The sequence below is a fragment of the Manacus vitellinus genome, unplaced genomic scaffold (assembly GCF_001715985.3).
Source record: "Manacus vitellinus isolate BGI_N305 unplaced genomic scaffold, ASM171598v3 scaffold_103_pilon, whole genome shotgun sequence".
NCBI lineage: Eukaryota > Metazoa > Chordata > Aves > Passeriformes > Pipridae > Manacus > Manacus vitellinus.
Genome location: NW_021938814.1, coordinates 1 through 22,081, shown reverse-complemented (window position 1 = coordinate 22,081; position 22,081 = coordinate 1). Strand labels below are relative to the sequence as shown.

General features: G+C 48.2%; 1 protein-coding gene across 2 annotated transcripts; it reads left to right on the top strand.

Moving 5' to 3' along the window:
- Positions 1–389: 389 nt before the first annotated feature.
- On the top strand, positions 390–18,627 carry NEMF (nuclear export mediator factor). Of its 2 annotated transcripts, none has more exons than XM_018088186.2 (32): positions 390–460; positions 778–880; positions 1,685–1,810; positions 1,890–2,038; positions 2,240–2,307; positions 4,803–4,889; positions 5,649–5,725; positions 6,183–6,253; positions 6,345–6,420; positions 7,671–7,733; positions 7,864–7,941; positions 8,368–8,576; positions 9,041–9,226; positions 9,548–9,611; positions 10,088–10,176; positions 10,832–10,935; positions 11,306–11,368; positions 11,491–11,603; positions 11,961–12,018; positions 12,378–12,436; positions 12,921–13,041; positions 13,476–13,812; positions 14,403–14,445; positions 14,531–14,580; positions 15,107–15,254; positions 15,572–15,649; positions 15,726–15,917; positions 16,547–16,579; positions 17,307–17,413; positions 17,491–17,534; positions 17,630–17,709; positions 18,326–18,627. In XM_018088186.2, exons 1-32 carry the CDS (start codon positions 402–404, stop codon positions 18,401–18,403), a joined length of 3,213 nt encoding a protein of 1,070 aa, XP_017943675.1. In that variant the 5' UTR covers positions 390–401; the 3' UTR covers positions 18,404–18,627. The 2 variants fall into 2 exon arrangements, with proteins under 2 accessions (XP_017943675.1, XP_017943668.1); XM_018088179.2 differs by having other exon boundaries at positions 13,473–13,812.
- Positions 18,628–22,081: the final 3,454 nt, after the last annotated feature.

The window sequence follows — 22,081 nt, the reverse complement described above, 5'->3', positions numbered from 1 at the left end:
TTTTCCAGGCTGAACAATTCCCAGCCAGCTGGGAATCTGCTGCTCCTCACATCCCTGTGGAGCTCTGACACATTTCTGGTGTCCAGGACAGTCTGCACATCCAGCCCCACTCTGAACAAAGTGACTTGTTCAGTTTTTTGTACTTTATCCATTGATAGCAGTTCCTTCATCTCCTAATTTTCTCCATCTCTTGATTGCTGTCTCTTAACAGCCATTTCTCCGTGGATTTTTGCTTCCAGCTCATTCCATTAATCACCCTTTGCTCCCTCTTTGGTGGCTGCCTCATAATTTATCATAACTTGCCCTTCTTTGTATTTTAATTGCCCCTGGGAATTTTTCAGCCACTTGTGTATCAGATTCCTCAAAGGATTCTGTGTTTTCCCTTTGGCAGCTTGCTGGGAATGAGGGTGAACAACGTTTATGATGTGGATAACAAGACGTATCTTATTCGCCTGCAAAAGTAAGGACTTGGAATTTCTTTGTTTAAAATTCTTTAAAAATGCTGTTACTGTATGTATAAAATGCAGTAATTCATGTGGCTTTTCTGACTAGTTTTCAGTGAAATTATGCTGGTTTTTTTGATAAAATGCAGTGATTTTTTACTCCAAAAAGATCACTGGCAAATAGTGTATGGAGTGTGAAATGCTGCAGAAAAACACTCTGCAAACTGGTGGGTGGTGAGAGGTGGCTGCTCATGTGCCTTGGAATGGTAGAATATCCTCAGCTGGGAGGGATCCACAAGGATTTTGGGGTCCAGCTGCTTTGTTGTGTCCCCAGGCCGGACTGCAAGGCCACGCTGCTGCTGGAATCCGGGATTCGCATCCACCTGACGGAGTTCGAGTGGCCCAAAAACATGATGCCATCCAGCTTTGCAATGAAGGTAAACTCACCTGCAGTTCCTGATTTAGTGACGTGACTGGATGTCAGGAAGGAATGTTCACGTTCTGTCCTTGGAGACAGGAAAATAGTGGAAGGATTTGCCCGGTGAATCCTGACCCGGTGGGTGACTGAAGACAAGGGAAGAGCAAACATGGACTTGGGATCATGTTGTTGTTATTAAGTGCCTAAAACAGTGAATACTTAAATTTATACAAAATTAGTACTAATCTGGATGTTTTCTGGGCCACTCAGACCTTTTGGAATTTTGCTCCAGCAAATTCCTTGCCGTTCCAGTTGGATTGTCTGAATTTTTAAGCAGCACCCTGTGTTATAGATTCCTGCTGTTCAGTCTGCTGGACTTTGGGGGTTCAGCTCTTGCTCCAGGCTCCTGGGCTGGGTTCCTGCAGGTAGATCCACAGGGATACACCTGGGCACTGGCTCACATGGACCTACTTATCCTCTGGGCACCACCCCATGGAAGTGACTCAGCAAAGACTCTCTGGGGTGGCTTTCCACGGCTTTCCACATGGATGCAGGGATAATCCCAGTTCTCCTTGTAAAATCAACCCTTTGAATTTTCACTGCCTGCTCCCTTGGGCTAACCAAGGAGTTGGTTTTAATGGAAAAGATGTCTTAGTGTTAAAATTGGGAACAATTACATTATTTATAAGCATCAAGGTACCTTGCCAAGAACCGATATTTTTACCGTTAGGATGTTTTAATTGAATAAGAAGAGGTTGGTGTCACTGGAGGGCATTTCCAGGTGTTTGCAGCACCTCACAGACCTTCTTCCCATCCCTGGCAGTGCCGGAAGCACTTGAAGACCAGGAGACTGGTCAGTGTGACCCAGCTGGGGATCGACAGGATCGTGGACTTCCAGTTCGGAAGCGACGAAGCCGCTTATCACCTGATTGTGGAGCTGTACGACAGGGTGAGTGCAGAGCTCCAGGGGTGTCCTTCTCTGGAGCAGGGACCCAGTGTGGCTGTGCTGATGGTCCCTGTGCCCCCAGGGGAACGTTGTCCTCACGGACCACGAGTACATCATCCTGAACATCCTGAGGTTCCGCACGGACGAGGCGGACGACGTCAGGTTTGCCGTGCGGGAACGATACCCCGTGGACAGTGCAAAAGCTGCTGTGCCCCTGCCAACCTTGGACAGGTAATTGCTTTTCCATGGTGTATTTGCTGGGATAAACCCCAGTTCCTTGGAGCTGTGAAAAGCTTCAGGTGGTTTTTTGTGGGTTAAGTGTGTTTTTAATTTCTTGTCTTAAGACTGAAAATGTTTTGTGGCTTCTAAGTAACACAGGGTGGGTTTAAAGCACGTGATTCCTTGGAATTGCAACTCTGTTTTCTTTCACAGGTTAACTGAGATAATATCAAATGCACCCAAAGGGGAACAACTGAAGAGGGTTCTTAACCCACTCCTTCGTAAGTAATTGGGCTTTATTAGGAAATGGAATGGGCTCAGTCAATACCCATTATGTTCAGATCATGCTGAAAATGTGAATAACTTACCATGGATTCACAGAATCCCAGAATGGTTTGGGTTGGAAAGGACCTTAAAGATCATCCAGTCCCACCCCCTGCCAGGGGCAGGGACACCTTCCACTAGCCCAGGTTGCTCCAAGCCCCATCCAGCCTGGCCTTGGACACTTCCAGGGATCCAGGGGCAGCCACAGCTTCTCTGGGCAACCTGTGCCAGGGCCTCCCCACCCTCACAGGGGAGAATTCCTTCCCAATATCCCATCTATCCCTGCCCTCTGTCAGTGGGAAACCATTCCCTGTGTCCTGGTACTCCAGGCCTTTGTCCAAAGTTCCTCTCCAGCTCAAGCAGTCCTTTATTTTTTTTTATGTTTTTCATGGCAATCTGCTTTTATATATGTTTGAAAAACAACAAAACTCCTAAGCCTTGGGAAACAGAGTAGATTTATTGACTCCAAGCTGTCTGCAGAGAGATGAGTCTGGCCATGATCCTGCAGTGATGAGGACCTGGCAGTACCTCTGTTAGAGCTAATTTACAGACCTAAGTGTTACTGATCCTGTCACTTAGGAAACCTTGGCCTCACATGGTGTCACTGATCTGATTATCCAGGCACAGCTGCTCCACTCTCTAAAATCTCCACAATTTTTCCCTTCAGTTACCATGGGAGTTTGGCTGTTTCCCACCCCCCTCCTCCTTGTCCACCCATGAAATCCAGCCACCCCTCCTACCCTTCTCTGATTTTTGGCACTACTTGTGTCCAGCAGTTTCTCACATCCCATTCCCTGGGCTTAACCTCAGGCCAGTGCTGCTCTCTGGCCCTGCCAGTTTTTCCCAGGAGAGTCTCAATCCCAGCACTTTGAAATTTTAGAGACTGAGCAGGAGGCACCTTCATATTTCATAGTTTGGTGTTCCAAGCCTGTGATGATCCTTGTTGCTCTTCTCTGTGCCTTTTCTGCCTCTGCCTGTTGTGAAACATGGTGAGTAAGAGTGTTTATAACATTCACATGGGAAGTGCTCCATGGCTTTATGCTGTGGCATGAATTCCCATGTTCTGTTTACTATTCCTTTCCCAATTCCCAACACACAGCTTGACTCTTGTGTTCACTGACATTGGATCTTGTGTTTCTGCAGGGCCAGCTGTTGCTGGGTCTTGCTCCCAGATAGAAATGATCATACATATAAGTAGGATGGTCTTTCCACATGGAGATTATTTTATATTGTTTTATTTTCTATTGTTTTGCAGTGAGTTCATGTGTTAGTTTTTTATCCAAGCTCTTGTTATTGCTCCATCTCCTCCAGTTCTTCCCAGCTGGCTGTTGGGGCTTGGATGAGTTGTGTTCCATCACCAGACTTTGCCCTTTGTCCCCCTTCCCAGGCCATTTGAGTGCCTATGGAGGTCAGCCTTCCTCCCTCCCTCCCTCCCTCCAGGATGCATCCTGGCAGTTCACACCTCCTCCCTGTTCCCTGTCTTTCACCACATCCCAATCCAGGCAGGAGCTGTCCTGTAATCCAGTGGCAGCTTGTTTTCTCCCAGAGCTTTGGGGTGAGCTTTCCTAAGTGCTTTCTGGAAGCCTAAGCAGACCTTATTTATCTGTGTGACCTCCCTTATCTTTGGGCCTTGAAGCTGTCTGGTTGGATTATGATGGAAAATCCAAATGTGCTGGCTCTTCTCTATCCAGTGCAAAGCTCCCTGCTGGTTTTAGTCTGGAGCCCGACAAGAGTTGGTGGTTTTCTGTTCCATTTTTAAAATTCCCAGTGCATGAACCTTCTTGTGCCTCTGCTGCTGAGGCAGGAGAGGAGTTTGGCATCTCCATCCTTGAGTTCTCTTAAACTCCTCTCTGAGTTGCTGCTTGTTTTGCCTGTTGGATCCATCACCTCTCCCAGTGACTGGATTTGAGGCCGATTTCCCTGCCTGCAGAGAAACATTCCAACCAGAGCTTCCCAGTGCCCTGCACTGTGGATGAAACTCCAGACATAAATTTAATTTTCCTGCTCTTGTTTTCCTTTTGCCCCTTGGTTGCTTTCTGAACCTACTGGCCCTACCAGACTTCCTGCTTATGATACCTCTGGAAAAGGTTTTATTATTCATCCTGTCGTGTTTGTTTTTTTTTTTCTTCCAGATTTTCCAAAGATTTATTTTGTTTCTGTGTTTTAGAATTTGGTCTCCCATTTTCCAGAAGGGACACAACTTCAGATAGCTTCTTGCTTGTAACAATTTCTCTTTTCCTGATGTTTAGTCCTGGCAGCCATCCTTGGATTTTTCTGGACCGCTGTTTAATAAGTTCTGAACCTCCAAACCAGCAGCTTTAAATAGCCTGCAGCTTGTTTGCAGGCAGTTTCACAGCCTTAGATTGTTGAAACACTTCTTAAAATTAAATTTAAATACAAATTTCATTGGGAATGTTTGCTACAGATGATCCTTCAATATTTTCTTTAACAGCTTATGGGGCCACTCTCATCGAGCATTGCCTTATAGAAGCTGGATTTTCTGGCTCTGTCAAAATAGATCAACACCTGGAAAATAAAGGTATGTAGGAAATAATATTTTAAAAGCTGGTGATTTTTATGTCTGTATAGTATTTTTTCCCCAAAGAGGTGAGTAGTCCTTAAACCTGTAGTTCTGACTATATGTTTTTTGTATTTTTTAATATAAACCTTGTTTACATTAAAACTCTTGCATTGTGAGTGCATTGGAGATAAAACATCAGGTTTTATACATTATAAATGGTTTTATAAGGAGATACCACCTCACTCATGAGGTGGAGTCTGTGTAAAAGGATGTTAGACAAGAATCCTGTGTAGGAGAATCAGCATCAAAGTCTGTCTCTATAGTCTTTATTTAATCCCCCCAACGCTGGGGATTTGATAAAGTAGCAGCTTTACATTTATTGGGAACTTGTGGATTTGGGTGGTAAAGTCAGAATAGATTTTCCTACAGCCTTGTTTTTCTTGTGTACTTTATTTTTGCCATATATCCAAAGGATTTTTTACTTCCTGCAGCATTATGGGGGCTGTAGTAAATCAACTTTGTAACAAATAAGCTCTCACAGCTTCTGGTTTATGCTTTACCTCTGCAGATTTGCTTTTATAAAGTGCTGGCATTTGTGTGGTCTTTTTTTTTCCCCCTGAAACTTGAATAATTGTGCCTTAAAAGCACTCAAATAGATTTTTTTATTAAAAATTTCCCAGATGTAAAATGTGTGCTGAAACTCCTTTTTAAGATGAACAGTAATTGGGGTGAAGCCTCAGGACTAAACCATTTCTGCTGTTTTATTTTTCTCTTTAGAAAATCTTGAGAGAGTGCTCTCAGCTCTAGAGAAAGCAGAAGAATACATGGCACTAACTGACAACTTCAGTGGAAAGGTGGGTCTGGATGGGTTATAAATTATTTTGGAACTGCAGAATTAAACTGGCAGGCAGGAATTGTCCTGGATCTGCTTGTTCCTGGTGTTACCAGGGTGGATTTTATTCTGTGAGCTCGGGCTCCAGGGGGTGATGTGGAATAAAAACTGTGCAGCAATGAAATAATTTACAAGCAGGTGATATAAATCCTGTGAGAGTTACACTTGTGCTTTAGTAAATTCAGCACATTACATGTGCACTTGTGTGATAAAGCTGTAGGATTGTCCTGAGGGTTGTAACAGAGTTCACCTCTTTTTCCAGAAGAAGTTGGGGTCAGGATAAGCCACCGGTCAGGGATTTACTGAGTCACAAGGTCTCCCTGCTGGAATGCTTTGGTGTCTTGTGCTGATCAGAGGTTACACCTAAAACTTTAAAGATCCTTTTCAAATATAAATTATATCTGTGTATTTTTTTTTAGGGATATATTATCCAGAAAAGGGAGAAAAAGCCAAGTCTGGAACCAGATAAACCAGCAGAAGATATTTACACGTAAATATTTGAAGTATTTTCTCCTTTTTCTGCTAGTCTGCATAACAGAAATTAGTTTTTCAGGTGATAATATCAAATGTGTATTTTACAGATATGAGGAATTTCATCCTTTCTTGTTTTCTCAACATTCAAAATGTCCCTACTTGGAATTTGACTCATTCAATAAGGTACAGTGCTTTTGCTGATACTGTACTTAAGTGCTTTAATGGGCTGATGCTAAAAAGAGTAATTAAAATATAGTGCAGAGGTTGTTAATGGGAATGTAGACCTTGGAAGAGATGATTAATTTTATGGAGAAATACTTTCAGGGGGAAAAGGCCAACTCAAAGAGGGCCTTTAGGCTCCTGCTGAGCAGTGTTGTCCTCATGAACTCAGATCCTGGAGCTGTGTGTGGGACCCCCGAGGAAGGTGGATGTTAACAGTCCTAGAATCCCAAATGTTTTGTTAGTGGAGAGTTGGATGCTGAGTTGTCTCTGGAGAGTTGTCACAGTCATCACATTTATACTTTTGCTGTTACTGCTTTGGAAGCTTCAGGCACCTGATTTATCATTTCCTTGAGCGTTGTCCTTCCTGGTCCTTGACCCATGAAATCATTAAATGCCTGTTGTTCCTGAATTGATCTTCAGAATTCCCATTTCCCATTCCTGCCCTGCCTCTTGGTTGAATTTCTGTCATCTCCTTCAGAGCACTGATCATGGAACCGTGGAATGGTTTGGGTTGGAAGGGACCTTAAATCCCATCCAGTCCAACCCTCTGTCATGGGCAGGGACACCTTCCTCAGGGACACCTGTCCAGCACTTCCAGGGATCCAGGGGCAGCCACAGCTTCTCTGGACCACCTGTGCCAGGGTCTCCCCGCCCTCACAGCCAAGAATTTCTTCCCAATATCCCATCAAACCCTGCCCTGTGACAGTGTGAAGCTGTTCCCCCTTTGTCCTGTCATTCCAGGCCATTGTGAAAAGTCCCTCTGATGATCTAAACAGCCTAAAACCTCCCTCATCTTGTTTTTTAAGCACAGCTGGAACACCAGGAGCAGTTCTTAGGCATTTTTTCTGGGTGTTTGTGGTTTTTTAACTGACCCAGTGAAGCAGCAGGAATTCAGGGCAGACACGTCTGTCGTTGCAACCATTTAGTCTGTATCAAAACAGCTGCTTTTTCATCACTTCTTAGCAAAGAAATGAGCCATAACTTGGCCATTTATTTACTTGTGCATAACCCCTGGTTTGCAGTGAGAGACATCCATCTCTTGCTGAACTCATGGGAAGGTCAATGGAGGAAGTTCCTGAACGTTATTTTAGCCTCTGTTACCTCTTTTAGTGCTTTGCAGCCTCTTCTCTTGAGGGAACCTCCTCTGCCTGCTGGTTGCTGGTCTAAGTCAGGACCACCTGGAGATTCTTAAACCTGTTTTTCTCTTGCAGGCAACTGATGAGTTCTACTCCAAGCTGGAGGGACAGAAGATTGATCTGAAGGCCTTGCAGCAGGTGTGTCCTCATCCAGGACTGGGACAGCTGGGATGGCTCCAGGAGCTTCAGAGGCTTCACTTGCTTCTTGCAGGGATTGAGTGGTGTCATTTGTCTTTATATATTTTTTTTTCCATCTTAATTTTGAAAGGAAAAACAAGCATTGAAGAAACTTGAAAATGTCCGTAGGGATCATGAGCACAGACTGGAAGCTCTTCAGCAAGCTCAGGTGAGACAGATTTTGATTTTCAGCTGAGAAGATGCATTGTCATGAAATCCCAGGCTGGTATGGGTTGGAAGGGACCTTAAAGTTCATGTCATTCCAATCCCCTGCCGTGGGCAGGGACACCTTCCACTAGGCCAGCTCCGAGCTCCATTCACCCTGGCCTTGGACACTTCCAGAGATATCTCTGCATTGCTCTGCTTGCAGGCATCAAGTTGGCCATTATCCCATGCAATCACTTAATCCTTGGATTTCATCAGGTGATTAAGGAGAGACTGGATGTGGTACTGGGTGCCATGGTCCAGTAAAGCAGGTGCTGTTGGGTCAAAGGTCGGGCTCGATGTTCTCAGGGCTCTTTTCTGTGATTTTTTGTTCAGCTGTTGCTGAGTGTGTGTTTGGCTCCAATGGATATAACCTTTTCCTTTCCCTAAGGAAGCTGATAAGCTGAAAGGGGAGCTCATAGAGATGAACCTGGCCGTGGTGGACAGAGCCATCCAGGTGGTCCGGAGTGCCTTGGCCAACCAGATCGACTGGACCGAGATCGGGGCCATCGTTAAGGAAGCTCAGGCCCAGGGAGACCCCGTGGCCAGTGCAATCAAAGAGTTAAAGCTTCAGACAAATCACATCACCATGCTGCTGAGGTGACTACACTGACCAGTGTCTGTAAAAACCTCATCTGACTTTGTATCAGGATGTTAGAGAGGAAAAAAAACCACCAACATTTCTTTTTTATAGCAAGAACTTTCGGTCTGAAAAAGCTGGAAGGTGCAAAGTTAATTTATGAGTTTTTAGTTACCTCACAGAAATGTCATTGCATGGAACAAGCTTGTTTTGAGTCGGTTCCTTGGATTGGAAAAAACTGGCTCTTTGTTTCTGCTTTTGTTTTATTTTTTTCCCCCAAAATTTGGCTGACACCAGGACATAAACAGGCTGGCATGTGAGGCATCCCAGGGCCTCCCTGTGCCTGCACAGTGAAAAGGCTTTAAGAGCTCCTTAGGCCATTTGCAGGCTTCATGAGAGAATAAAATTAAGAGTACTTTGCCATAAGAATTAAAAAATAACTAGTTTTCTTAATCATAAGATTAATCATAGTTATGTGTTTTAGGAACCCATATGTGTTATCTGAAGAGGAAGAGGAGGAGGAGGATGCTGACATAGAGAAAGAAGAAACAGAAGAACCAAAGGGAAAAAAGAAAAAGAATAAAAACAAACAGCTGAAGAAACCTCAGAAGAACAAACCCTCGTTGGTTGATGTTGATCTCAGTTTGTCTGCCTATGCCAATGCCAAAAAGTAAGATTTTCAGTAAATGTTTGCTTTGGTGATAGAAATTTCCCTGTGTTTGCAGTTGTTGGTGATAATATTGTAGGAGGGAGGGCTTTGGGATATCTTGTTAAAAATTGAAATGAGCAGCTTGTCTCGAGCTCTGGGAGGTGCATTTTCTTGGACCAGACCCACTGGTGCAAAGTCTCTACCTGTCACATTAGTTTAATTTTGAGTCCAATTATGCACAGTGACACATGGAACAAAATGGAGATATGCAGGGGATAAGCACATCCTAAAAATGAGTGAATATTCTGGGATTTCAGGGACAAACACACTTGTGTTTCACAGGTACTACGATCACAAAAGACACGCAGCCAAGAAAACTCAGAAGACAGTAGAAGCTGCAGAAAAGGTATTTTTGTTCTTGGTTTTTAGAAGGTATTTAAAAGCAAAATCCCTGTCATTGGTAAGTGGGAAGTCCTGGCCTGGTCTAAGTAGCCATAATGAGACATAAAGGGAAAAACAACCAACCAAGGCTGTTTTATTCTTGACATTTTAAGCTCAGCAGAGGATTGCAGATCCCTGATGTATCCTCTCTTTCCACCAGCAGCATTGGGAGTGCTCAAAGCAGGTGGAGATATTGAGAGACCAGGATTTAGGGAGGCAGGAGTGGAAAATCAGTGCAAATCCTTACAATCAAAGAGCTGATAATTTTAGGGAGCAGCTATCCAGGGTGGAAGTTCAAGGGCAGCTGTCCCACATGTGCATGCAGGAGATGCACAGCAGAGTGTGGAACCTGCACTGATAAAGTTCAGAGCCATTTCCCACTGTTCAGCCAGCAATTTTGTGATTCCTTCTGGATTGTGATCCTGCTTTTTGTCCATACAGGCATTTAAATCAGCTGAGAAGAAGACAAAGCAGACACTGAGGGAAGTTCAGACAGTCACCACCATCCAGAAAGCCAGGAAGGTCTATTGGCAAGTACAGCTCCATTGTCCTTCTCTCATGTCCTGTGTCAGGCTGAGTTTCCACTGGCTTAGAAGTGGAGCTAATTAGGATTTCTAAGCACTACACTTGGTGTTGAGTCTCCTTGCAGGTGCTTCTTAAAATCATAGAATCCCAGAATGATTTTCAGGCATAGTAGCCAAGAGAAGCTGTGGCTGCCCCATCCCTGGAAATGTTCAAGGTCAAGTGGATGAGGCTGGGAGCAACCTGGTCTAGTGGAAGGTGTCCCTGCCCATGGCAGGGGGTTGGAACAAGGTGGTTTTTAAGGTCCCTTCCAACCCAAACCATTCTGTGATTCTGTAATTTAAAAAAAAACCAAACAAATGAAACCAAACCTCAAAGCTTTTAATCATCTAATAACTGAACCATTAAAATAAAAATAAGTAGGAGGACTTTGTGGTGATTGTACTTCTTGTTTCATCTCAAAATATCATTGGCAGTGGTGCTGTATTTGTCCCATGCCTTGTTTTTATGCCCCAGGCATACGGATGGACGTGCAACTATTTGCAGTGTCATAAATTGTAGATGCTGAGATGGTTATTCTCAGTTTGTTACAAAAACCCACCTGTGCGGTGTCCTGTGAGTTCCAGGAGTTTCTCACACAGTGGACTTGCTGTGGTTTGGCAGGTTTGAGAAGTTCCTGTGGTTCATTAGCTCTGAGAATTACCTGGTTATTGCTGGGAGGGATCAGCAGCAGAACGAGCTGATTGTGAAGCGGTACCTTAAACCAGGTGAGTCCAGTGAAGTGGAGTGGGGGGGTTTGCCTCTTGTTTTCCAGTTTTGTAGATGTCCAGGACTGACATGGGAAGGTCTGTCTGCTTTGTCCTTAAGTTGGGTCTTGGATCAAAGGGGATGGATCAAAGTCTTGGATCACTTTGGTGATGGGAGTCCCTCTGGCACCGTGGGCACGAGTGGGTTGGATGGGCCCCCTCAGGAGCAAAGGAGCTGATTCTCCCTGGGACAGCTGATGGACTAAAAGGCTTCTGTGTCCTCTTCCCATCCTGCTGCTTGGAGCCAAAGCAGCTGCTTCCAGCTGGTGTTGGAAACTTCCCCTTGGCTCAGGGATCTGTGTGTGGCTGATTGGAGTCCCCTCTCTTCCAGGGGACATCTACGTGCACGCGGATCTCCACGGAGCCACGAGCTGCGTCATCAAGAACCCCTCAGGTACCTGGCTGGGGCTGGTGTGGGATCCTAGAAAGCTCACACGCTGGATTAGGGCACATATGGAAGGTTTAGGGTTTAATCTGCTGTGCCTGTGTCATGGTGTGCTGCGTGTTCCCTTGCAGGGGAGCCCATCCCACCCCGGACCCTGACAGAGGCTGGAACGATGGCCCTGTGCTACAGTGCAGCCTGGGATGCCAGGGTGGTCACCAGTGCCTGGTGGGTCTCCCACAACCAGGTAAGGACATGACCTTTCCAGGCAGAACATCTGAGGGAAAGGGTTTTGACTGCAGACAAAGCGTCTCTGACTGAGACTGGGAGCTGATGGATGTGGTCAAATTTGGTGTAACTCAGGTGTAGGGGTGTAGAGATTGCTCTGATGTTTTGGTGGTTTTATTTCCTGAATAACCCAGTTGCTCACCCAGGACTTCTAAAATACAGTGCTGGTAGTGTGTGATTAGAATGAAACATCCCTTAGGAAAATTCACTGCAAAAGAGGGATACAGAGTCCAGAGGGCTGTTCCCAGGAGTTACTTTGGTGGTGTTGTCATTACATGATGCTGATTTTTTATAGGATATCGTGATTTTTTTTTAGGTTTCTAAAACTGCACCCACAGGAGAATATCTCACTACTGGGAGCTTCATGATCCGAGGTGAGACACAAGGGAACAGTGGGAATTTGGCATTTTCTCTGAAGGTGCTGGGCTGTCCTGCAGTGGCAGCCACCCCCTCCCTCTGAACAGCCAACAGATCCTGCTCTTCTCCCCCAAAATCCATTGGGGAATGGTTTAGACTGACTATCAGGCAGTTGCAGCAGCATTTCTAGCCAAATCCTGGGCAGAAGTTCATTAGCTCAGCTGCTTTTGAGTTCTCCTGTTCTCATCTGAGAGATAAAATAAGCCCCAGTGTAATTTTTTGGTAGCCTAAAGCCTCTAATAAAAATGAATTTTGGAAGTACATCCTGTAACATGGCTGTTAAACCTCCTCATGAGACTCTGCCTTTGTTTTTCAGGGAAAAAGAATTTCCTTCCACCTTCCTATCTGATGATGGGCTTCAGCTTCTTGTTTAAGGTACAGCTTTTCCTGTGCAGCTCCTCCTGGCTTTTTTAATTTGCTTTGAGCTGTAGGAGGCTTATTTTCTGGGTCTTGCTTATCAGTATATTCCCAATTACTTCTTTTCCCACTGGGACAAATCCCATAAAACGCTTCTAGCTGATAATGACTCTACTTTCATTTCCATCTTTCCCCACTGTGCACTGTCTGCATGCAAAACAGACTTGAGCATTCCTGCCTCTGACAGGTTGTTATCCCAGCTGGAGCATGGGATGTTCAGGGAATCTGGAGAGTGTGGATGTTCAGGGAAGGTGGATGTGCAGCTGTGTGTGTTACCCTGACTTTTGAGGTTGTCACGCTTGAGTTTAAATGTGCTAGACTAGTTTTCTTGCCTTTTGATGGCAAAAAGTGTTAAAAAGGAAAGGAAAAGCCAAATGAGGTGTTCTGTGAACAGACCAGTGAACTGAGGCTGGTCCTGACACAAAGGTGCCTCTGGTTTTAGGTGGATGAAAGCTGTGTCTGGAGACACCGGGAAGAGAGGAAGATCAAAGTCCAGGATGAGGATCTGGAAACGGTGTCCAGCAGTGCCAGTGAGCTGGTGGCTGAAGAAGTGGAGCTGTTAGGTACAGTGGGACTGGGTGCTGCGTGTGCTGCTGGCAGACAGGGCTGTCTGGGGCCTGTGGGATCCCTATGGGATTCTGGATCACAGACAGGACAAGGGGAGATGGTTTCAAGCTGCCAGAGGGCAGGGTTAGGTGGGATATTGGGAAGGAATTCTTGGCTGGGAGGGTGGGGAGGCCCTGGCACAGGTTACCCAGAGAAGCTGTGGCTGCCCCTGGATCCCTGGAAGTGTCCAAGGCCAGGTTGGACAGGGTTTGGAGCAACCTGGTCTAGTGGAAGGTGTCCTGGTCCATGGCAGGGGTTGGAATGAGCTGGTCTTTAAGGTCCCTTCCAACCCAAACCATCCTGGGATTCTGGGATTCCATAATTCTGTGATTCTGTGATGGATCAGTCTGGTGTTTCTGACTGTGTTGTCCTGCCCTCTGTGCCCCAGAAGGAGGAGACAGCAGCAGTGAAGAGGAAAAAGCCGAGTGTGAGGAAGCTCCAGAGAACGTGGAGGCAGCTCCAGAGGATGTGGAAGCTCCAGAGGATGTGGAAGCAGCTCCAGAGGATGTGGAAGCCCCTCCTGAGAGTAACCGTGATGAGGGTGTTGCTGACCTGGAGCAGGGAGGAGGAAACACACCTCCTGCTCCAGAGGGGGACTCTGAGGAGGAGGAGGAGGATGGAGAATCCGAAGATGAAGTGGAACCTCCGGAGCCAAAGGGAGGAGGGAAGGAGGAGGAGGTGAATTACCCAGACACGACAATCGACCTGTCACACCTCCAGTCTCAGAGGTGAGTGAAGCAGCAGCAATGGGGGCACCCCTGAGGGTCTCCTAAAACACTACCAGGACAGGGACTGGGATGAGTTGCCATGCCTACTTTCCATGGTCAGCAAGGCAGTGCTGTGGGAATCCTGCCCCATTTTCATTGCAGGGCTGCTCAGAGCTGAGAAACTGAGCCCTGAGCTGTTTCTGCTCTGCCAGGCTGGTGCAGAGCTCCTGCTCTGCGTGGGGCTGTGAGATGAGCTCAGCTCCCTGTTGTCCCTGGAAGAGGCATTCCTTAGGCAGGGCAAGGAGATGGGATGGAGTGGGTGGGAATGGACAGCTCTGCAGGGAACACCACTGCTGAGGGGGCCATGTGCTTGGGAAGCTGCACATCAGGGGTTCCTTTGGTGCCCAGACATTGTTGCTCGTGTGTGTGAGAGGAGCTGGCAGAGATCTAAGACTTGTTTTGGAAACTAAATCCCAGTATTCCCACCTTTCCCATTCACCAAAGCTGGGATTTTCAAGAACTGGAAAGCTGAAAGTGTCTGGGCCGTGGTTGTTGTGTCTGTGGCTGAGCTGCTCCACGTGTGTTGATGCTCCATTTCCATCTGCCCACAGATCCCTGCAGAAAAGCCTTCCCAGAGAGGAAGAGCCCAGCTTGGTAAGGTCCCAGCTCCAGTGTTTGGCACAGAGCAGTGGGAGCTGCTGCTGGGCAGGGTGTGCTCTAACTGCCTTTCACTTCCCAGAGTGACAGCAAGGCCCAGGGGCGAAGGCACCTCTCTGCCAAGGAGAGGAGGTGAGAGCCACTTCGTGTTTCATGGAATCACAGAATCCCAGAAGGGTTTGTGTTGGAAGGGACTTTAAAGCTTATCCAGTTCCACCCCCTGCCATGGGCAGGGACACCTTCCACTAGCCCAGGCTGCTCCAAGCCCCATCCAGACTGGCCTTGGACACTTCCAGGGATCCAGGGGCAGCCACAGCTTCTCTGGGCAAACGCCTCCTCCCCATTCCCTCCCCAGGACCTGGGGACAGGGCATGTCTTGCACCTCCCAGTCTGGGCTGATCCATAGATCCATACCCATTGTCCATCCTGCAGTTCCAGTGTGGGCTCCTACTCCTGTCCTTTGGGAATGCTGGTTGTGAACAGTTCCTTGTGTACTCGTGGGCTGGAGAGGTTTTCCTGAGGAGGGGTTGTTTCCACAGATCCTGCCTCAGGTTCCTCCGGAGCTCCATGGCAAGGGATCAGGGTGGGAATGCTGCCAGGAGAGCAGCAGCCTCTCTTGTCACAACCAGGGGCAGTGTGTCCTGTATGTTTTCCTTAGAGAAATGAAGAAAAAGAAGCAGCAGAACAACTCTGAGAACTCGGAGCTGCCTGAGGAGAAGCAGAAGGAGACGGAGACACAGCCTCCCCCTGCTCCCAACAGCAGCAAGGGTGTTCCAGCCCCTCAGCCCATCAAGCGGGGCCAGAAGGTGGGCAGGGATCAGGGGCTCCCCCGGGTTGAGCTGTTGGCATGTGAAGTGTGAACAGAAATCCCAGATTTCCCAGACATCCATGGCTGCCTCGTGGTCTTAGGCTCATGGTGGTGCTTTAAGTGGGCTTGGGGTGATTTTGCTGGTCTGTGAGCACGGAGCTCACTGGAACCAGTCTTTTGGTTACTGACGAACTGCACTGAAAGGTTTGGGGTACTGGGAAGGGGGGTGCATGTGGGATCAGCACCCAGGTGTTTGTGGATGCAAAACTCTGCCAAAGTCACCGTTTGTGAAGCTGTTGGTGTTTCCTTCTGCAGAGCAAAATGAAGAAGATGAAGGAGAAGTACAGGGACCAGGACGAGGAGGACCGGGAGCTCATCATGAAGCTGCTGGGGGTGAGGGAGGGGGGTCCTGCCTTCCCTGGGGCTGTAGGAGCTCCTTCAGCAGCTCTGACCACCTGCGTGCCCACAGTCTGCAGGCTCCAACAAGGAGGACAAAGGGAAAAAAGGGAAGAAGGGGAAGACAAAAGAAGAGGCAGCAAAGAAGCCACAGCAGAAACCCAAAGCCCCGCGTCGTGGAGCAGGAGGGGGCAAGGACACCCTCCCAGCAGGAATCCTGCTCCACGAGGCACAGGACCCAGCCCTGGAGGAGCAGGATGAGAAGGTGAGGAGCAGGATGGCAGGGTGAGGATTTTGAGGGGAAGGTGAGGAGCAGGAGGGGAAGGTGAAGAGCAGGGTAAGAAGGTGAGGAGCACTCGCCTCTCCTCACCTGTCCATATGTCTGTCCCTTGCTCTGGCTCTCCTGGCATCGTGAAGGAGCTGAGCTGCTCCTTGTGGTTTTTGGGAACTCTGGAGAGCTCTGTGCCAAATGGCACAGCTCAGGGAGCCCGTTGGTTTCCCAAAGCCCTGCAGCAATCCCTGTGCACGTCCTGTTCCCTGCACAGCCACAACTGGGGCTCGGAGGAGTCCCAGGATCCAGGGCAGTCAACACTCCCACTCAGCTGAGCTGTACCTGAGCTCCCAGCTCTGCTGGGGGGAGTTGGTATCTCTGGGCTCATCTCTCCCTCCCAGCCTGGCGTGTGCCAGGCAAAACTGGAGGGTGGGAAGAAACACTCCACCCCCCACCCACATCAAAATGGTCTTACCTTTGCTTTGCAAGGAGTCCAGCTCTGCTGGCAGGGAGAATGTGGCTTTCTGGGTACTGCTGATAAAGCATTGATTGTCCCCGGGGCAGGGGAGGGAGGAGCAGCTGTGTGCTCCCTCCAGCTCTGACTGTCCTTTGTTTGTGTGCAGGAGGAGCAGGACCAGGATCAGCCGGGAGTGGAGGTAAATGTTTGTCTGCAGCTCCATAAGTGTGGAGGCCAGGGCTGTATTCCCATGGGAGCCCTCCAGGAGCCCCCCTGGGCTGTTTGAACCCAGCTTAATTGTATTTTTTAAAAGTAACCTCCTTTTCTTCCTGCCCTGCTCATCTCCACAGCCTCCATTAAACCAGAGCTGGCTCCATGGCTGTTTGTCCCTTGTTTTTGCCTCTGGAGGTGCTGGCACCCCCAGGAGAGGTGGCTCTGGGCTGGAGGATGACACAGTGTGCAGGGCAGGTGGTTCTTTAGTTTAGAAGTTTCTTTACCTATAAAATTGCTTCCAGCTTTTTTGTAATTACAGGCTGTGGGTGTTGCCCAAGGCTGGGAATAAGTGAATTCCTTTAAATTCTTTCATGAAGGAGGATAACAGTGTCTGTCAGGGGGGGAGCTGATGGTGACCCTGTGAAGATGTAACAACATTTGGGGGTCCCAAAACTAAGATCCATCCAATGATGTGATTTCAGTAATCAAAGAGGGTCAGTCATGAATCGTGGCTTGGTGGTTTGATGCAAGTGAAGTGAGTGATCCTGTGATCACTCAGTCATGGAATCACAGAATGGTTTGGTTTGGGAGGGACCTCAAAGACCACCTGGTTCCAATGCCTGCCATGGCAGGGACCCTTCAGTCCCCAGTAAGCCCAGCAGGGAGGGGCTGGAGGGCACAGCCTGGTCCCAGTTAAGTTCTTTGTCCCTCAGGACGGTGAGGCCCTGCTGGACTCCCTGACTGGGCAGCCCCATCCTGAGGACATCCTGCTCTTTGCTGTCCCCATCTGTGCTCCCTACACAGCCATGACCAACTACAAGTGAGTGGCAGCACTTTTTTGGGGTAGGGTTTGGTGACAGCCTGTGTTTTACTCAGAGAAACCTTTTCTTTGGGCAGGTATAAAGTCAAGCTCACTCCGGGCACCCAAAAGAAGGGCAAAGGTAAGGTCTGAAAGCCCTGAATCCTTTTCCCTGCTCTGCCTGGTGAAGCCAGTGTGGTTTTCCAAGCTGTTTCACTCTTCCCTGTGTTTTTACAGCTGCCAAGATTGCCTTGCACAATTTTATGCAGTCCAAAGAAGCCAGTGCAAGAGAGAAAGACCTGTTCCGCAGCGTGAAGGTGACTCCTTCTTCTGCAGAATTTCTCTTGTGCAAATGTAACAGCAGCAGCAAAATGTCCACTTTGGGGGGAAATGCTGCAAAACTGAGTGTGCTGTTGGTTGTTTTGGGTTTTTTTTACCACTGTTGGGGAAGGTCAGAGAGTCCCAGGATAGTTTGGGTTGGAAGGAATCTTAAAGCCCATCCAGTTCCACCCCTTGCCATGGGCAGGGACACCTTCCACTAGACCAGGTTGCTCCAAACCTCATCCAGTCTGGCCTTGGACACCTCCAGGGGTGGAAATCCACAGCTTCTCTGGGCACCCTGTGCTGCTTAGGCTGGGAAGAGCCATTAGAAATTGAGCCTCAGTGGTATCACTGGGCCTTGGGTTTCTGTTTTGTGTCACTCCTGATCTAAAATAACTTATCTGGCAAAAGCAGCATCTTCCAAGAAATCCTCTAGTTTTGGGAGGGGGAATTCCTGTGGCAAGGGCAGGTGCTTGCCCTGGGAGTTCAGGCTGGAGGTGTGTCCTGTGCCCCTCACTGTGGGAAATGTGTCATCCCTGTGCTCAGGGCTCAGGAAGGTGCCTGTAAATGCTTTTCTGCCATGTCCCATTTCTCCTCTTCACTGTTTTCTAGGACACCGATTTGTCAAGGAATATTCCTGGTAAGGTGAAAGTGTCTGCACCTCATCTCCTGAACAGGAAGAAGAAGTGATTCCATGCTGGGGGTTCTCACCCCCAAACTGGTGCAGTCAGGACCAGCACCTGGAGCTGGGACAGACGGACACAGACCCACAACTGGTGTTACTGGGACTGAATTGCTTCCACAGGGCAGGGCAGCAAGGGCCAGGTCCTGCAGCGTGGTTTAGATGGACTCTGATACCAATAGCATACAAACATGGAAGTAAACTGCTGGCATTTGGTCAGGAATGTCCTCCCAAGCCGTTGGTTCTCTCGTTCCTCACCCCTGGGCAAAGGTGCCGGGATCTGGGGCAGCAGAACTCCGTGGTGTTCAGCTCCTTCCTGCCCCAGGCCTCTGGCAGGGGCTGGAGTTTCCAGGAGGGCAGTTTCAGTGCAAAATGCTTCCTTTGGGAAGGCAGAATTTTATTTCCCCCCAGACATTCCCTTGGCTCTGGAGAGAGGGAAGGTGCAGGCCCAGATCCCACCATCTGCTCCCATCCCCAGCCCCGCTGTGCAGAACTTACCCTGGGGAGGGAGGAGGAGCAGGGGCTGGGAGTCAGGATAAACCCCATGGGATCCATCAGGAATTACAGCACAGGGATTGTTCTAGAAGTCCAAGTTTTTAATTGTTTTATTTGAAGGCAGCTTAAAACATGATTCCCCCCTTCCCCATGGCAGCATGCCCCGTTCTTGTCCCCCGTGTCCCCTCGGAGCTGGGGCAGCCAAGACAGCCCTGATTCCAGAAAGAACCCTCTAACACTCCTTTCTGAGTACTAGAAAGAAAAGCATTCTTTATTTCCAGCACTCTGGGTGTGTAGGAATCCTTTCCACAGTAGGCACACCGAGTTACAGAGGTGCTGTAGTTTTATACTATAACATCTAACGTGACTTCACCTGTTACACCCACTTCCCAAACCATCCCTCCCACAGCAACACCCTCACCACGCCTCTGACACCCCTCCTGGGTCCAAAAAACACCTCTATCTTCCTCATCCTCCTCTTGTCCCTTTCCTGGCCTCGGGCCTTTGGGACAACACCAGCCTTCTGGAATGGCTTCAGGCTCCTTTGACTGGCTTTGCAGGTTGTTATATCTCTTTCTCAGGGCATTTTTACAGGGAGAGGAGCCTTCTTATCTCATTAGAAATTCCTGTCTGTTGAAACTCTTCACAAAGCATCTTAGAAAACTGCTACAAAGGCATCATTTCTGTATTAGTAAGCTATATAATAGAGGTTTCAGGCTACATTTCCCCCCTTCAGAGACTGAAAAGGATTCCATCCTGTTAAGTCTGTGCTGCTTACCTATAATGTCGAACCCTAAGGACTAACAATAACTACAACATTGAATCATACAGCAGGTTAACCTGCAGACACAACTGATGAGTACAGTTCTTATGAACAGCTGTTTTATCCTGGTCCAGTTTGGTAGCCACAAAGTAAGTTTGTGGCAGGGATTTTCAAAACCCTAAAGAGGACTGTATGACTTTTATGATATGAAGTGACTGAGTGCTAGTTACAAACTTACAGGTACATGCTCACTGATGTAGCAGTGGCTGCTACACCCAGGCCACTCTTGACTAACACTGCCCCATCACTTTGAGGAGTCAGTTTGCTGTGATTCTGACAATTCCCACATCATCTCCTGGCTTAAACATTGTATCCCAACCCTCCAGAGTCAAAACTCGATTGCAATCGCTGACCTAATCCTCATGACCACACATCCCATGAGTCTCAAGGATGGGGTATGGAAAAGTTCTTCCATTCTGTTCACTCATCAATATCTCAGAAACTCCAAAACATTCATACAAAATCCAGACACTGAGCCCCAGAAGGAAAACTTCCCCATTTCAACACAGAAAGCATGGAATATCCCTGACGTGTCCCTTACAACTTTCTTTGTGTGTATCTCCAAAGGCTGCACATTCTTTGGCATCTTAAACTGAGGTGAACAGTCCCAAAAATATATTTACTCATAAGATGAAACTTAGAGCACATGCATAAACAAACATATCCTGGTCTGGGATCCCTGCAAACCCTCTGTGATCCCACCTGCTTTTCGTGACACTTTTCCTCACACAGACCCTGTCTGCCAGTATTTATTACTGAGGAAGCTGAGGGTGATGTGGGGTGGGTTTTGAGCCTCCCATGGCCAGGAAGAACCACTGTTCTGCTGGAATCACAGATGGCAAGGCCAGCTGGGTACCGTCTCCATCATCCATGGGCTTCCCTGAACTCTGGAGAAACACCATCAGCCTGGATTTTACTGCCAGGTATGTATAATCTGCACTTTATATCTTGCTAAAATATCAGCATAGAACCACAGAACAGATTGGGTTGGAACGGACCTTAAAGACCATCTCATTCAACCCTCTACCATGGGCAGGGACACCTTCCACCACTATCCCAGGTTGCTCCAAGCCCTGTCCAACCTGGCCTGGAACACTTCCAGGGATGGGGCAGCCACAGCTTCTCTGGGCAACCTGTGCTAGGGCCTCACCATAAATATGTTACACTGCTGCTTCCCCTTTGTTTTATCCCGTGGCATCAGCATCTCCCAGCCTGCTGAGCCCTCAGCTGGCAAGTTTATTTCCCTAGGAAGATGCTCCTAAACCAGGAGCATTTAGGATGCTCCTGAATGGAGTCACTTCGAGCTCCCCTGTGATGATCGACCCAGACCAGGCCTCTCGCTGCAGCAGCACATTCCCCCCACTCCCAGCTGGCACAGGTTTTTGGCAGGATTCTTGTCTGCCTCCCATGCCCTTCTGGCAGAGCTTAACCAGTGTGCTGCCTTCCCAGATCTCCTGGCAGGGAACACACAGAACAGACCCCAAATCCATGTGGAGCTGACTCAATCCCTTCGCTACAGCAGGCTGGACAGGCTGAAGCCCTCTCTCCAGCACAGCTGCACGTCCCAGCTCCAATATCCCTCCTGCAACTGCTGCTGCACAAGGCAAGGGAGACCAGAACACCAATGGGGCACACAGGTTTCCTTCAGATGATCCAGAACAATCCTGGAATCATTAAGGTTGTAAAAGCCCTCTAAGATCATCAAGTCCAACTGTTCCCCCAGCACTGCCAAGGCCACCACTGACCCATGTCCCCAAGTGCCACATCCACGTGGCTTTTAAATCCCTCCAGGGATGGGGATTCCACCACTGCCTTGGGCAGCCTGTGCAAGGGCTGGACAACCCTTTCCATGAAGAGTTTTTCCTAATATCCAACCAAACATCCCCTGGTGTAACTTGAGGCTGTTTCCTATCATCCTGGGTTCCCTGAGAGCAGAGCCTGATCTCCCCTGGCTCCACCCTCCTGTCAGGGAGTTGCAGAGCCAGAAGGTCCCCCCTGAGCCTCCTTTTCTCCAGGCTGAGCCTCCCCAGCTCCCTCAGCAACTCTTCATCAGACTTGTGCTCCAGGCCCTTCCCCACCTCCATTGCCCCTCTCTGGAAATGCTTCAGCTCCTCAATGTCCTTCCTGAATTGAGGGACCCAAAACTGAACTTAGAATTTGAGGTGCCAACTACAGGGAGAATATGTGGGTCCACATCTCATCAGCAAGTTTGGCTTTGGGCATCTTGACTTTGGAGCTTAAAACTTTGGCACTCACAGGTGGAAGAGGGAAAATGTGCCTTTTTTCATTCTCTGTGTGAACTAGGTGTGAAGGTTTATCGAGTTCAATTCTCTTGCAGTGCTCTCCAAGTCAATGCCAAGTCTAGGCA